Here is a 13,394-nt window from a genome sequence, read left to right as displayed (position 1 = left end):
ACACCTTCTTTTTGTTACAACAAGACACAATTGGTAGTCAAAATAGACAAACTTTGCAAATTCACCAAAGCCACCAGTCAGCCTACCCCAGCATAGCTGTGTTTATAATAGAATCATAGAGTTGGAAGGGCCCCTGTGCGTCATCTAGTCCAACCCCCCCTGCAATGCAGGAATATGCAGCTGTCCCCTACGGGGATTGAGCCTGCAACCCTGGCATTATCAGCACCCTGCTCTAACCAACTGAGCTATCCAGTTGCATCCTGGAATGGTTGGATTTGGAAATACCTTCCCTTAGTTTCCCTTAGTCTTGATTTAGGAAGACCTGTTCTGAAACCAGCTGATGGGAGGGTTGTAGTTGGTCTGTTCTATTTAACCACCTCTTCTTTGTGACTGCAGGAGAACCCCTCTGCCACCCTCGAAGACTTGGAGAAGCCTGGCGTTGACGAAGAGCCACAGCACGTCCTCCTCCGATACGAGGATGCTTATCAGTACCAAAACATATTTGGGCCTCTGGTCAAACTTGAGGCCGACTACGACAAGAAGCTGAAGGAGTCCCAGGTAAGATTCAGGCCAAGGAGGATGCAGCCACTTTGAAATGGCATGGCCCAGTGGGCACAACAGTTGCTTTGGAGTAGGGTAAGGGCTGGATCTGAAGAAGGCTCAGTTGCTTCTCCCCGGAAGAGGAACAGTTTTGACAAATTGTAGAGTCATCAGCCCACCCTATTTCCTTAAAGGTAGCTCCTCTTAGGGATCCAGCAACTGCTAAATCAGCATTAGCTTTGAAGTGTTGCCAGGGGTGGTTTAGCAGCTCTTCCTGTGATTGTTCAAGCCAGCTGTGCAGTGCTAGGGAGGGCAGGCAGGCAGGAAGCAGAGGGCCAGGTCTGCTCTTGAGGACCTTTTTTGTCTGTGTTTGTAAAGTTAGAATATCTCTCTTTATGTTTAGACACAGGACAACATCACTGTGAGATGGGATCTGGGCTTGAACAAGAAAAGGATTGCCTACTTCACCTTGCCAAAGACGGATTCAGGTAAGAACAGGAAATCAGTAAAGGAAGTCTGGCTCAAGGATCTCTCGATTGGCAGACTCTGAACACCATTAACATTCACAAACAGTGAACTGGTGTTTGCTTTGGAAGAACTGAAAGCTTCTAACTCCTCTTTTCAGATATGCGCCTGATGCAGGGGGATGAGATCTGCCTGAGGTACAAAGGGGATTTGGCCCCGCTGTGGAAAGGAATCGGCCACGTGATTAAAGTTCCTGATAGTATCCTTTTAATTTCATGAGGCTGTAAGGCGGACTCCAACATCTCAATTGCACAGTTGAGATTATGTCAAGTGGAGCCCTTAGAACATGTTGAATGCCTGGCATTTGAAGCAGAATCGTGGGAGAGAATGGACAACTCTTCCTGTGCTCCCTTAGAACAGCTGTGTGTATCTGGTGGCACAAAAGAAGCAAAAGGTTTCAATTTATGGTTTGTGTAAAAAACACACACAGAGAGACATCAAAGCCCCTTCCCATGCCATTCCCAGGCTGATTCCACATCCAGGCAACTAGCAGGGATATCCAGCTTAGCTTGGGCAGTTGAAATGGTGGTGTGCCTTCAGCTGACACCTTCTCTGTAGACTTGCAGCACTAGAACAGTCCCCAGAGGTAGTGGTGGGCAGAAGGTGGGAGGTGGGGTGGGACTCTGAAAAGAAGCTTGCAACTGTTCCACGAAACTGCTACTTAACGAGGTTTTGAAGATTACGGTGACGAAATTGCGATCGAGCTGAGGAGCAGCGTCGGAGCCCCTGTGGAAGTGACCCACAACTTCCAAGTGGACTTTGTGTGGAAGTCGACTTCCTTTGACAGGTGGGTGAAGGCAGCGTCTCTCTCTGTCTTGAGAAGCCGGTTGCATAAATGCTTGAGGGATGACCTGGTTTGTGCTTGTGCGTCCACCTCTTCTTCAGGATGCAGAGTGCCCTCAAGACTTTTGCTGTGGATGAAACCTCCGTCTCTGGCTACATCTATCACAAGCTCCTGGGTCACGAGGTGGAGGATGTCATTATCAAATGTCAGCTGCCGAAGCGCTTCACAGCACAAGGACTTCCTGACCTCAACCATTCTCAGGTAACCTTATCCCGCCCAACAGCAAAGGCAGGAGTTGGGTCCAAGAGCTTCCAGTGTCAGTTTCGCAAACAGTGCTCCCCCGTGTGGAGTTAATGCAATTTCTTTTCCCAGGTGTATGCTGTGAAGACTGTCCTGCAGCGTCCCTTGAGTCTCATCCAGGGCCCTCCTGGAACAGGCAAGACTGTCACCTCGGCCACCATTGTGTACCATCTGGCTAGGCAAGGAAATGGGTAAGAGCAGGAGCAGAGATTGCTCTTGAATCTTCTTGGTCAAAAGAGTGCAGCATTTCAAGGGCTGTTGAGATAATTTTAGCACCCATCTGGAAGTTACAGCCTGGTATAGGCGAAACACCCCATGCGATTGATAAATAGATTGATTGCTTTTCTATCTCACCTTTTTCTGCAAGGAGTTCAAGGTTCTCCCCTCATCTCATTTATTCCCCACAACAACCCTGTGAGGTAGGTTAGGCTGAGACAGTAAGTGACTCAATGAGCTCCATGGCCAAGTGGGGATTCAAACCCTGGTCTCCCAGCTCCTCGGCTGGCACTCCACCACACTGGCTCTCAGACTTTCAGTTTCTTCTCATGCATAAATTCCCCTCTGATGACATTGACTGCATTTATGGGTTATGCCTCTGCTACCCTTAACCCAAGAGAGCATTGGCCAGTGTTGACAATCAACTTCAGCCTCCGATTAGGTCTTAATGGAGTGCCTAATCCACTTCAGCGTCTTCTGAGCATGATATCCATGGTTCCAGAGTGATGCCAGTGTTAACCCTTAGCCCTCGCCTACAGTGATAAAGAAGGAAGAACTCTTTGCAGGGGTTTGTTTTATTTGGCTTCATCTTTTGCTGTTTGTCTCATTTGTTTCCAAGGCCCGTGCTGGTTTGTGCCCCGAGCAACATAGCCGTGGACCAGCTGACTGAGAAGATCCACCAGACGGGGCTGAAGGTGGTGCGCCTGTGTGCAAAGAGTCGTGAGGCCATTGACTCCCCCGTCTCCTTCCTCGCCCTGCACAACCAGATCAGGAACATGGATAGGTAAGACACTTCCTCATCCCATTGCTGCTGAGCCAGAAGCCAGCCTTCCTTTTTCTGGGGAGTGCAGAGATGGGTGGGTTTTTTTATTAAAAAAATAATCTAGCGGCTTCACTTAATGGCACTGCCAATACTGCCTTTATTTTTCATCAGCCACTATGTGGATTTATTTTTAAAAATATTTATTTGATGTCCATTCATAGCCACTTTGGAAGTTCGTTGTCGCCAAATTCAATAGTGGAGTATAGGATCCTTAAGCAGGGATCTTGTAACCAGAACATTATATAGCATCCCAGAGATGTCTGTTTAATCCTCAGCATGCCTGAGCTCCAGAAGCTGCAGCAGCTGAAAGACGAGACTGGGGAACTGTCCTCTGCAGATGAGAAGCGCTACCGGGCCCTGAAGCGGACGGCGGAGCGGGAGTTGCTCATGGTGACTTTTTCCTACCTCTTATACAGGGGCTGCTGCTTACTGTTGGTCAGACCAGGTGTGCTACTTGTGTTCAGGAGGCCGACTTGTCTCCTTTTTCAACATCGGTTCTGTAACAGCAAAGGGATGACCCTACCTTAAACAATGAATAATCCCAGAGGCTGCAACAGAAATTTCTCTCTCACACACACACACACACACACACACACACAAAACCCCTCACATAATGCTGAAGACTGGCTGTAGGATCATAGCTAAGCTGTGCAATAAGTCCAACTCGATTCCGGCTTCTCCAGATACAGTTGTTTGAAACTGTGGAGAGCTGCTTCCAGTCCTTATAAACAGTACTGAGCCAAATGGACAAGTGGTTTGGCTTGGTACAAGGCAGCTTCTTGTGTTCCTAATTAAAATCACCCCCTTTAAACAGAACTTTGAGAACTGGGGTGTTTTATTTTTAAGGAAAGGGCCATAGCACTGTGCAGAGCACCTGGTTTCCATGCAGAGCAGTGGTCTTAATGTAGAAGTTGCTTCCTGTGTTCCTTTTGTAGATAGTTTTGTAGCTCCTGAATTTTTGCTGCTTCATCCCTCAGAATGCAGACGTCATCTGCTGCACCTGTGTGGGAGCCGGGGACCCAAGACTGGCGAAGATGCAGTTCCGCTCCATCTTGATTGACGAGAGCACCCAGGCCACGGAGCCAGAGTGCATGGTGCCAGTTGTCCTCGGGGCAAAGCAAGTAGGTTCAAGCAGCTCAAAAGTGGGGCTGCCAAGGGGGGTGGAGGCAACACTCTCTTCCGGTGTTTGCCACCATCTTTATATATCAAGCAACTTGGGTCTGTGTGAGCTTTTAAAGCCCTCCTGCATTGTCTTAAATGCTTGCATTTCAAGCCTTTGGAAGAAGACTTAAAGCATTCACAGCCCGTGAGGTCTTGTGCCCACTATGAATAGGAGCAGGAAATGCAAGCTGTGGAAGGGAAATCCCAAGAGTTCTGGAGGCTTGTAGAGAACAGAGGTGGAACTGCTGAGGAGGATTGCTAATGGAAAGGCTTGAGTGGGTGGGGTGTGGGTATTTCTGCAGATAATTCTCCAACTTCAGCGCCTTAATTGCTTGACCTCAGAAAGCTAGAAGTTTCCCTCAAGCAGGCTTTAGATCCCCAAGCTGCCCTTCCCTTTTGTAGGCCATCACCTCCAGCCTTCTAGGGATGGAGCAGGGGCTTGGCCTGGCTGTGTGTGTGTGCACGCTCATGTGTGCGGTTCCTCCTGTTGACCTTGGGCTTCATTTCCCCAGCTGATCCTGGTGGGCGACCACTGCCAGCTTGGCCCTGTTGTGATGTGCAAGAAGGCGGCGAAAGCAGGCCTGTCCCAGTCGCTCTTTGAGCGGCTGGTGGTTCTGGGCATCAGGCCCATCCGCCTGCAGGTGCAGTACCGTATGCACCCAGCCCTGAGCGCTTTCCCATCCAACATCTTTTATGAGGGGTCTCTTCAGAATGGTGTCACCGCAGGTAAGAAGGGGCAGGGGGAGGTTGTGGGTGACGGAGGGGGCCAGCAGGAGTGCCAGGCAGTGTCCTCTTCAGGACCTCTAAGTGGGCTTTGTAGCTTCAAATCAGTGGTGTACAAGTCAGTGTAATAGGGGGACTAGGCTAGTCTCCTAAATGTTCCCCGTAAACTATCAGAGTATGAAACCTGGCGCCTCTTTCCCAAAGCCTGGGAAACTTCTGCCCGGCTTTTGGAGGGAGGCACAGTGCTCTTGTCAGGCTCCAGGAGCCCTCCTGCCACCTTCCCAAAGCCCACCCAGCTCTGGGAAGGACGCGGGAGGGCTCCAGCATTCTGTCAGAAGCTTCTGCTTGGCTTAGGGCAGGAGACGAGGCCTTAATGCACGGCAGCGTTGCCCCCCCCCCCATATCGCCCTCACAGGCTGGCACCTTTGGCTGTAACTGTTCCCCTATGAAAAATTTCACTGAACACCACCGCTTCATATCAATCCTTGCCGTAGTCTTTGTGTTGGTAGGTCTATGGATTTTGATAGGTGGTTCTTGCTGCTGTTCCAGCCTGCTCTTCAGGATGGAAGGACTCCATTTGAAGGCTAGGATCTAGCTCTGTGCTTCCCCAAGGGGGCAGTATGTACTGCCCTTCCGTCGTGGGATTAGCAGGGGAGGCACTAAGAGGCAGGGAGCACTGAAGATGTAGGTGGCTATTGGACTTTGAAAAGCTAGTCCCACTGGTTCAAGTTCATCAGGGTTTTTGTTTTTTAATTAATTAAAATACTTTTGAATCAATATGCAATTAATTGTTGCTGTTTGGTATGTTACAGTGTTACAGTCTTCCTTAGTGTGTTGTGCAAAGCACTACAATGCTTTTTATAGGGTAGGGGGCATTGGGATGAGTTTATGGGACCAAGGGGGCAGTGACCTAAATGGTTTGGGAACCACTGATCTACCCAAAGGAAGACCCAGGCCTCCACAGGAGAAACATACGCTAACATACGCAACTTCCCTGTCGCTCTGCAGCGGACCGTGTGAAGAAGGGATTTGACTTCCAGTGGCCCCAGCCAGACAAGCCCATGTTTTTCTATGTGACCCAAGGGCAAGAAGAGATTGCAAGTTCTGGGACTTCTTATCTGAACAGGTAAGTCATGTGGGGAAGAGGAGAAGGGGGTCCAGCCAAGTCTCTGGGACAGAATGTGTGGATGCCTTGCTTGGACAAACATCACGTCTCTCTCTCTCTTGACTATTCATTAATTTATACACCAGTTATATGCCAACACGACTTATTTCAATTATGTGTGGATTTTATAACTTAATGTTTTGGAAGCCATATTAAGCTATAAAATCCATACATAATTGAAATACCCAATAACAGTTCCATCAAAGCAACTGAAGCATCCTTAATTAAAATAGCCCACAATAAATGAAGCCGGTTAAAAGGCGTGACTGTTAAAACAGTTCTAAAAAGATAGGATTGGTAGTTCAAGGTCATCCCAGAGTGAAGGAGGTGAGGCTGGAGAAGTGATGGAGGCCAAGCATTTTAGTTCTGCAGTCCAAAGAGTGGGAAGCGGACAGGAAGGACATGGTCTAGCAGTAGCATCTCTCACCCATATACAGTCGCCGCCGCCCCGCCCCCCAAAAAAAGATTAGTATTGTCAAATGGAGACTATTCCAGGTAGCTAGATCTTTCTCTGGTGAGCTGAAGGTGGCCTGGAACCTTGAAAGGGAGCCAGTCAATTCATTCCATTTGTGCCTGAAGACTCTACTCAGTAGGATTGGAATAGGACGTTTGGGGGTTGTGGCTGATACCCTGCACACGCCCAGGCCCATTATTCCAACCTGAATAATGCCCAGAAATGTGCCACGTGTAGCTTCTGTTGTGACCTTTCCTTTGTCTGATGCACTTTTCTTTTCCTCCCTTGCTACTTTTTTAAAAACAAATACTTAAACATTTTGCATCTTTGTAGCAGAGTGAATTTGGGCATTATACATAGCTTTATGGTGTTGAACAAGCTCTGAGGCATTCTGGTTACCTTGGAGACTGTTTCTTGGGCGCTGCTCAAGGGGAGGGACTGACTCCTCTCTTCCCCCTGCAGGACGGAGGCCGCCAACGTGGAGAAGATCACCACCAAGCTGCTGAAGGCTGGTGCGAAGCCAGATCAGATTGGCATCATCACCCCCTATGAGGGCCAGCGCTCCTACCTGGTGCAGTATATGCAGTTCAGCGGCTCTCTGCACACCAAACTCTACCAGGTACGGCTCTCCCTGTGTTGTCTCTGGGCTTCGTGCAACCTTCCCAAGTCAGCATTAAGCCCATCCTCTCTCCCTGCTCCCTGGTTCAGAGCAACCCAACTTGTATTTGCAAATGTTTCACTTGGAGGCAGGGTGCATAGAAACCTGACCCCCCTATACCATACAGCACAGTACCAAACAGGACTTTCCGTAAATGTATAGCCTCACCTGCTGAAGAGAGTTATATGGAGAGTGGGCTGCTCCTTCTCATACTTGTGTTGGAGAGCTCTGTAGTCCTTCTTCGCCACCTCCAGTTTAAGGAAGGGAAAGGCAGCTGAATTAATCAAACTGGGTAGCCAAGAAATCGCTAACTTGCATAGCAGTAAATTTATGGACAGCTAGGTATATTAGCCTCCCTCCCCAAATACGGAGTGGGAGCGAGGCAGGAGATTATCCCCAGGACTGGAAAGTAGTTTGAAATTGATTTTCAGGAGGTGGAACCACGTGGGCATCATATAATGCTTCCTGGCTAACCATCACTCTCTCTGAAGGAAACTCTCTAGAGATGTGAGTCATTTAGAACGTGCTTTAACAGAGTCCTTTTCTCTCCCTGTCCCCTTCCCAGGAAGTGGAAATAGCCAGCGTTGACGCTTTCCAAGGGCGCGAGAAGGACTTCATTATCCTGTCCTGTGTTAGAGCCAACGAGCATCAAGGCATCGGCTTCCTGAATGACCCCAGGCGCCTCAATGTGGCTCTCACCAGAGCAAGGTACAGCGGAAGCCACTGAGTGTGAGACAGCTATGTCTGCCAGTCCCAAAGAGCCCTTTGCTTCTATCTAGCTAAGGAAATTATTGTCATGTTGCAGCAGGGGAGAAAGGTGCAGGTCACTTGCAACTTTTTTTTTTTACCCTTCTGCTTAGAGTCAGGATGGGGAGAACAATGGGCTTTTTGGAGTGAGTTTTCTCAGTGTTTGACTTGGTACAAGCTACAAACAGCTGAGCTGATAATAAACCAACTGGCTTGTGCAGGCCAGTCTTGCGTAGAAGTTCAGCAGTGTTGTGTTAAGGCTTTTAAGTTTCCAAACCCAGTCAGATGGGTGGCATATAAATAATAAAATTATTATTATAAACTGCGCTCTGCATGAATTGGATTCATGTCTCTCCTTAGCTAGCAAACTCTTGAGAGCGCCTTTTGCAAAATCATGACAACACAAATGCAGTTCTCCAGCTGAGAAAGCCTGAAATGGAGAATTTAAATCTAGCAGATGCAATAGAGCAGCATGTATTGCCTGAGGTCCTTTTCCAAGTGCCTTCCTAATCAGCAGTGTGTGAGAGAAGCCCAGGAGAGGGGCCCACTTCCCTAAAGCGGATCCCAGTTTTGCAAACTTCTTGGGACCAGGCTGCAACATTTTTATTTATGCAGGCATTTTTTAATTTGTTTATGTTGGGCTAGATAATCCTCAGGGTCCCTTCCAACTCTACCATTCCAGAATCTATAATCTGCTATATTTCACTCATGTGTCTTATTGGGCTTCAGCGTTCTGCCCATAATTTAGTGCACCACCCTGGAATCAGTTTTGATGAAGGGCAGTACTGAAATCTTTAAAGATTAAAGATTAAATTTAAGCCATCCAACGAGAACCAACCTCCGGGGGGGCATGCAGGAAGCCCTGAGCCAAATAGGAGGCTCTTTGCTGGACACCAGGCTAGTGCCCCCTGGGAGAAAAGTATAACTATCACCAGGGTGTCACAACTGAGAACACCCCTTGCCTGCCTGGAATCAAAAGGCACAGGCCATGGAGATTGGCACCCAACAGCGAGTGGAGCACTTAGGCGGGTTCCTACGGCTGCAAGTGGTCCTTCGGGTGGCTGCAGGGTACTGGTAGGTTCTGAGTGCCAACCAGGTGGTGAACTACGCAGCAGTGCTTTGGTGTGGACTTCATTCATTCATTCATTTAAGGTATGGTGTCATCATTGTTGGGAACCCGAAAGCGCTTTCCAAGCAGCCCCTCTGGAACCACTTGCTGAACTACTACAAGGAGCAGAAAGTGCTGGTCGAGGGGCCCCTGAACAACCTCCGCGAGAGCCTCATGCAGTTCAGCAAGCCTCGGAAGCTGGTCAATACCATCAACCCCGTAAGTGCCACTGGTGGGGCTGGAAACCCTACACCTGTGCCCTGCTTTAGAGAGTAGGCTTCACTGCCCTTCTCCAGCACCCTAGAACTGCTGAGGCTGTAAACTGCCCCTCCCATATGAGTAAACCTGTTCAGCTGCCTCACACTCAGCGATGCAACTTTTGGAGTACCTTTTGCCCAGGTCTTTCAGACAGGGTTCCCATTTCACAGGTGAAAGGCGAAATAAGGGGAGGGGAAACAGCTTGAAATATTTTGCCCATAAGGAGTTCCCATTCCCAAACGTCCTGCCTTTTGGATCTGTAAACAACCTTGCAGTGGGGTGGTGGTGGTGGTGGTAATAATAATAATGCAGCAATAATGATCCAGTTTATTATTAGTAAAGCAAGCCAAGGTGAAACAGCTGAAAAGTCAATCCACAACACAGAGCAGGCAAGGTTAAAGAACACAAATAGCTTCATGCAATCCTTGAGCCATCTGCCTGAAAAGACGCCAGAGGAGAACCTGATCCACCCTCTTTGAGAGGAAACTCTGCAGTTGTGGTGCCGCCACCAATAAGGACCTGTCCCTCTTCTGTTCCCACCAGGCATGCCTCTCTTGGTGGTAGAATGTGGAGCAGGGTCTCGGAAGGCCTCTGTGATTGGCAGGCAGGGAAAAGCCATCCTCTTTGCTAAAGGAAAGAAAGTTCCAGAAAGTTCTTCCTCATGTGAGCCACCAGAAACAGTTTGTGTGAACATATTTTAAAGTGATCTTTAATTTCTGCCCCCCTTTCTTAGGGAGCCCGGTTCATGACAACTGCCATGTACGATGCCCGTGAAGCTATCATCCCTGGATCGGTGTATGATCGCAGCAGCCAAGGTGAGAGAACCCGGGTAGGGGGATCTCTCCTCGGTCCAAAAGAGAGGCGGCTTTTGACTCCAGAGCTGTTCTGATACCTCCATGGACCATGTATCTGTGGTGGGTTGAAAGGCCTGGTGAAGAGAGCCTTGTGCCTGCGACGTCGCTGTTCCCTCTCCTTGCTGTCTTGGGACTTGTTCCCTCTGAGCTCTTCCCCCCTCTTCCCTCAGGCCGGCCCTCCAACATGTACTTCCAAACACACGACCAGATCGGGATGATCAGTGCCGGGCCCAGCCATGTCACCGCCATGAACATTCCCATCCCCTTCAACCTGGTGATGCCTCCCATGCCTCCACCTGGCTATTTTGGACAGGCCAATGGGCCTGCTGCTGGTAAGAGATTGTGCCGCACAGACAGGCACTCCCGTGGCTTGTATGACTTCTGAAGTGCTAAGTGGCAAGGAAGGGGGTGGGGAGGGATTTTGGGGTAATTTGCAGCAGCTTCCATCCTCCCAGCAGTGTGTGTCTGAAAAACCTCATCAGGCAGGTCTCTTGATAATAACAATAATTTTATTATTTGTACCCCTCCCATCTGGCTGAGTTGCCCCATCCACTCTGGGCAGCTTCCAACATATATAAAAACATAATAAAACATTACACATTAAAAAAACTTCCCTATACAGGGCTGCCTTCAGACATCTGCTAAAAGTCAGATAGTTATTTATCTCCTTGATGTCTGACAGGAGGGCATTCCACAGGACAGGCGCCACTACCGAGAAGGCCCTCTGCCTAGTTTCCTGTAGCTTCACTTCTCGCAGTGAGGGAACCACCAGAAGGCCCCTGGTGCTGGACCTCAGTGTCCGGACTGGGCGATGGGGGTGGAGATACTCCTCCATGTACACACCAGTGGCAGAAGCAATCCATATTGTGAGCTGATGGAAGGGCATCCTCCCTCAGTTGAGTTTACATTGAGATTTATTGCTGCTGCTTGAGGACAACCAGGAGAATAATTCAGGCTTCTTTAGTTGTCTTTTGGTGCTTACAAGGCCAGATACTTTAGAGCAGGTTGGTCAAAAGTCCTTTTCAGGGGCCTAATCCAGCCCACTGGTTGGTTTAATCCGGCCCCTGTTTATTTCCTGGGGTAAAATCTTTAAAAAAACCTCAACAACTTCAATCCTAAAAGAAGCTCAACAACTAACTCCAACCCCCCTAAAAAAGCTCAATAACTTTGGTTGGCCCTTTAGTTGGCCCCCATGGCCCTTCACTTCATCAAATCTGGCCCTCTTTGAAAAAGTTTGGACACCACTGCTTTAGAGAGTTGAGGTACCCAATTGTCTGTCAACTGAAGAGGTAGTGAAAGCTGAGTTTTTGGATTTTGCTGCCTCCAGCCGCAGAGGCAGAGCATTTGCCATCATGGCTACTAGCTATCAATAGTCATCTCTTTTAAAGCCATCCCATTTGGTGGCCATCACTAATTCCAGTGGGAGAGAGTTCCATAACTGAACTATGCACTGCATGGAGAAGCTCTTTCTTTTATCAGTCTTGCTTAAATATAGTGAATTAATCCCAGTCAATTAGTTGTGATTCCTTATCAATAACTACATAGATTTTTACTTACTTTATTATTCATTCAATTTATATGCCACCCTTTATCAGGGCAGTGTACAAAATTATAAGCACATTACAGGCATACTGACAGACAGACTGTATTCGGATTAATTTCATACAGTGAAACGGTTTATATATTTATCAGATACAGAGGACGCTTTCTGCCCACTTTCCAGCCTGGCTGCTCTCCCAAGGGCACCCCAGGGTCGTGCTGACTGCATGAGTGCCTTCTCTGTGTTGAGATTTGTTTTCTCTTGTAGGACGTGGGAACCCAAAAGGCAAGACCAGCCGTGGTGGGCGCCAGAAAAACCGCTTTGGGATCCCAGGGGCCGGTCAGTCAAACCTCCCCAACAGCCAGGCCAGCCAGGACGTGGTCTCCCAGCCGTTCTCTCAGGGCCCTTTGACTCAGGGCTACATCTCCATGAGCCAGCCGTCTCAGATGAGCCAGCCAGGCTTGTCCCAGCCGGAGCTGTCGCAGGTAAAGGAACTTATTTAAGGTGCTGGTGTATTGTGTGTGCTCCTGAGCAGAGATATTTACATCAACACTTCTGGAGGTGAATTGAGGCCAGAAAGAAATGGCCCCTTCCTTGAACTGGAGGTCAGGAGCATTTCCACTCTCTGCCTCACAGGTGAGTATGAGATATGCATCCACCTGGCACTAAAATTGTATTTCTGTTTGAACTGCCTGTTTAAACTCTGAATCGTTCTGCTATTCAGTGTATTCTCTTTGGTCTTCCCTCTCTCTCTCTCCCCACTCCCACTTCAATCTCTCAAATGGAAAATAATCTCTCTTCTCCTTTCTCCCACTTTTTCTCTTCAGGATAGTTACCTTGGTGACGAGTTCAAATCTCAGATCGACGTGGCCCTGTCGCAGGACTCTACTTACCAGGGGGAACGCGCATATCAACACGGAGTGACGGGACTGTCACAATATTAGAGTGTAAGGTGCTTTTCCGATAATAAGAGTTGGGGAGAGAACAGGGGTGGCGGTCTCATCAGCACCCCTCATCTCTGTGCACACGCCACTGAACGCCCGGCTCAGTCTTTTGTCGAATGGGATCTGAATGCTGTGCTAATGCCCCCACTCTCTCCAAATTATGAGCATTGGAACTGGGGTTTTCCTTTCACATGTGCCCCGTTTGCCAGCGGACTGGTCTGCCTTGTTCTCTTTGTTCTTGCTGGCTTTGACTGGGAGGTTTTGGCCTATCCAGATGTTGCTCTCGGGAGGGGGGGAAGGTGGGCTGCCTTGGGTGATGACATTTGGTCCTTGATGCTTTGTTAAGATGCTGGGAAACAGTGAAATCTACTCAGCCTCTCTTTGCATTTCTTTCTTCACTTAAGGACTGGTCAGAATTCAGGGGTCTTTTGTGAAACTCCTCACTCAAGGCAGCGTAAGCTTGTGGAATTTGGTTGCCACAGGATGTAGAGGTGGGCAGACGTGGCACCTGGAGGTCATTCCTGCCCATGAATGACCATGAGTGTCTCTTGGCCCTGATACCTGAATGTCACCCCCAGTCAGAGGCAGCAGTCC

General features: G+C 48.8%; 1 protein-coding gene across 3 annotated transcripts in view; it reads left to right on the top strand.

Moving 5' to 3' along the window:
• UPF1 (UPF1 RNA helicase and ATPase) overlaps positions 1-13,394 on the top strand; it is a 29,987-nt gene that overhangs the window by 13,358 nt on the left and 3,235 nt on the right. Inside the window, exons 6-23 of one of the 3 annotated variants that reach the window (XM_083483649.1) lie at positions 397-558; positions 944-1,028; positions 1,166-1,264; positions 1,744-1,852; positions 1,951-2,110; positions 2,222-2,340; positions 2,985-3,149; positions 3,464-3,578; positions 4,166-4,309; positions 4,862-5,075; positions 6,081-6,198; positions 7,154-7,310; positions 7,915-8,057; positions 9,249-9,423; positions 10,196-10,277; positions 10,487-10,648; positions 12,124-12,341; positions 12,684-12,803. In XM_083483649.1, coding sequence (XP_083339775.1) covers positions 397-558; positions 944-1,028; positions 1,166-1,264; positions 1,744-1,852; positions 1,951-2,110; positions 2,222-2,340; positions 2,985-3,149; positions 3,464-3,578; positions 4,166-4,309; positions 4,862-5,075; positions 6,081-6,198; positions 7,154-7,310; positions 7,915-8,057; positions 9,249-9,423; positions 10,196-10,277; positions 10,487-10,648; positions 12,124-12,341; positions 12,684-12,800 — 2,544 coding nt within the window. In that variant the 3' untranslated portion in view covers positions 12,801-12,803. Of the gene's footprint in view, positions 1-396; positions 559-943; positions 1,029-1,165; positions 1,265-1,734; positions 1,853-1,950; positions 2,111-2,221; positions 2,341-2,984; positions 3,150-3,463; positions 3,579-4,165; positions 4,310-4,861; positions 5,076-6,080; positions 6,199-7,153; positions 7,311-7,914; positions 8,058-9,248; positions 9,424-10,195; positions 10,278-10,486; positions 10,649-12,123; positions 12,342-12,683; positions 12,804-13,394 lie in introns of all 3 variants that reach the window. The other 2 variants (XM_083483647.1, XM_083483648.1) reach the window with 2 other exon arrangements.

This window comes from Podarcis liolepis, assembly GCF_965112155.1.
Source record: "Podarcis liolepis genome assembly, chromosome: 18".
NCBI lineage: Eukaryota > Metazoa > Chordata > Lepidosauria > Squamata > Lacertidae > Podarcis > Podarcis liolepis.
This window is presented reverse-complemented; position numbering and strand designations above follow the sequence as displayed.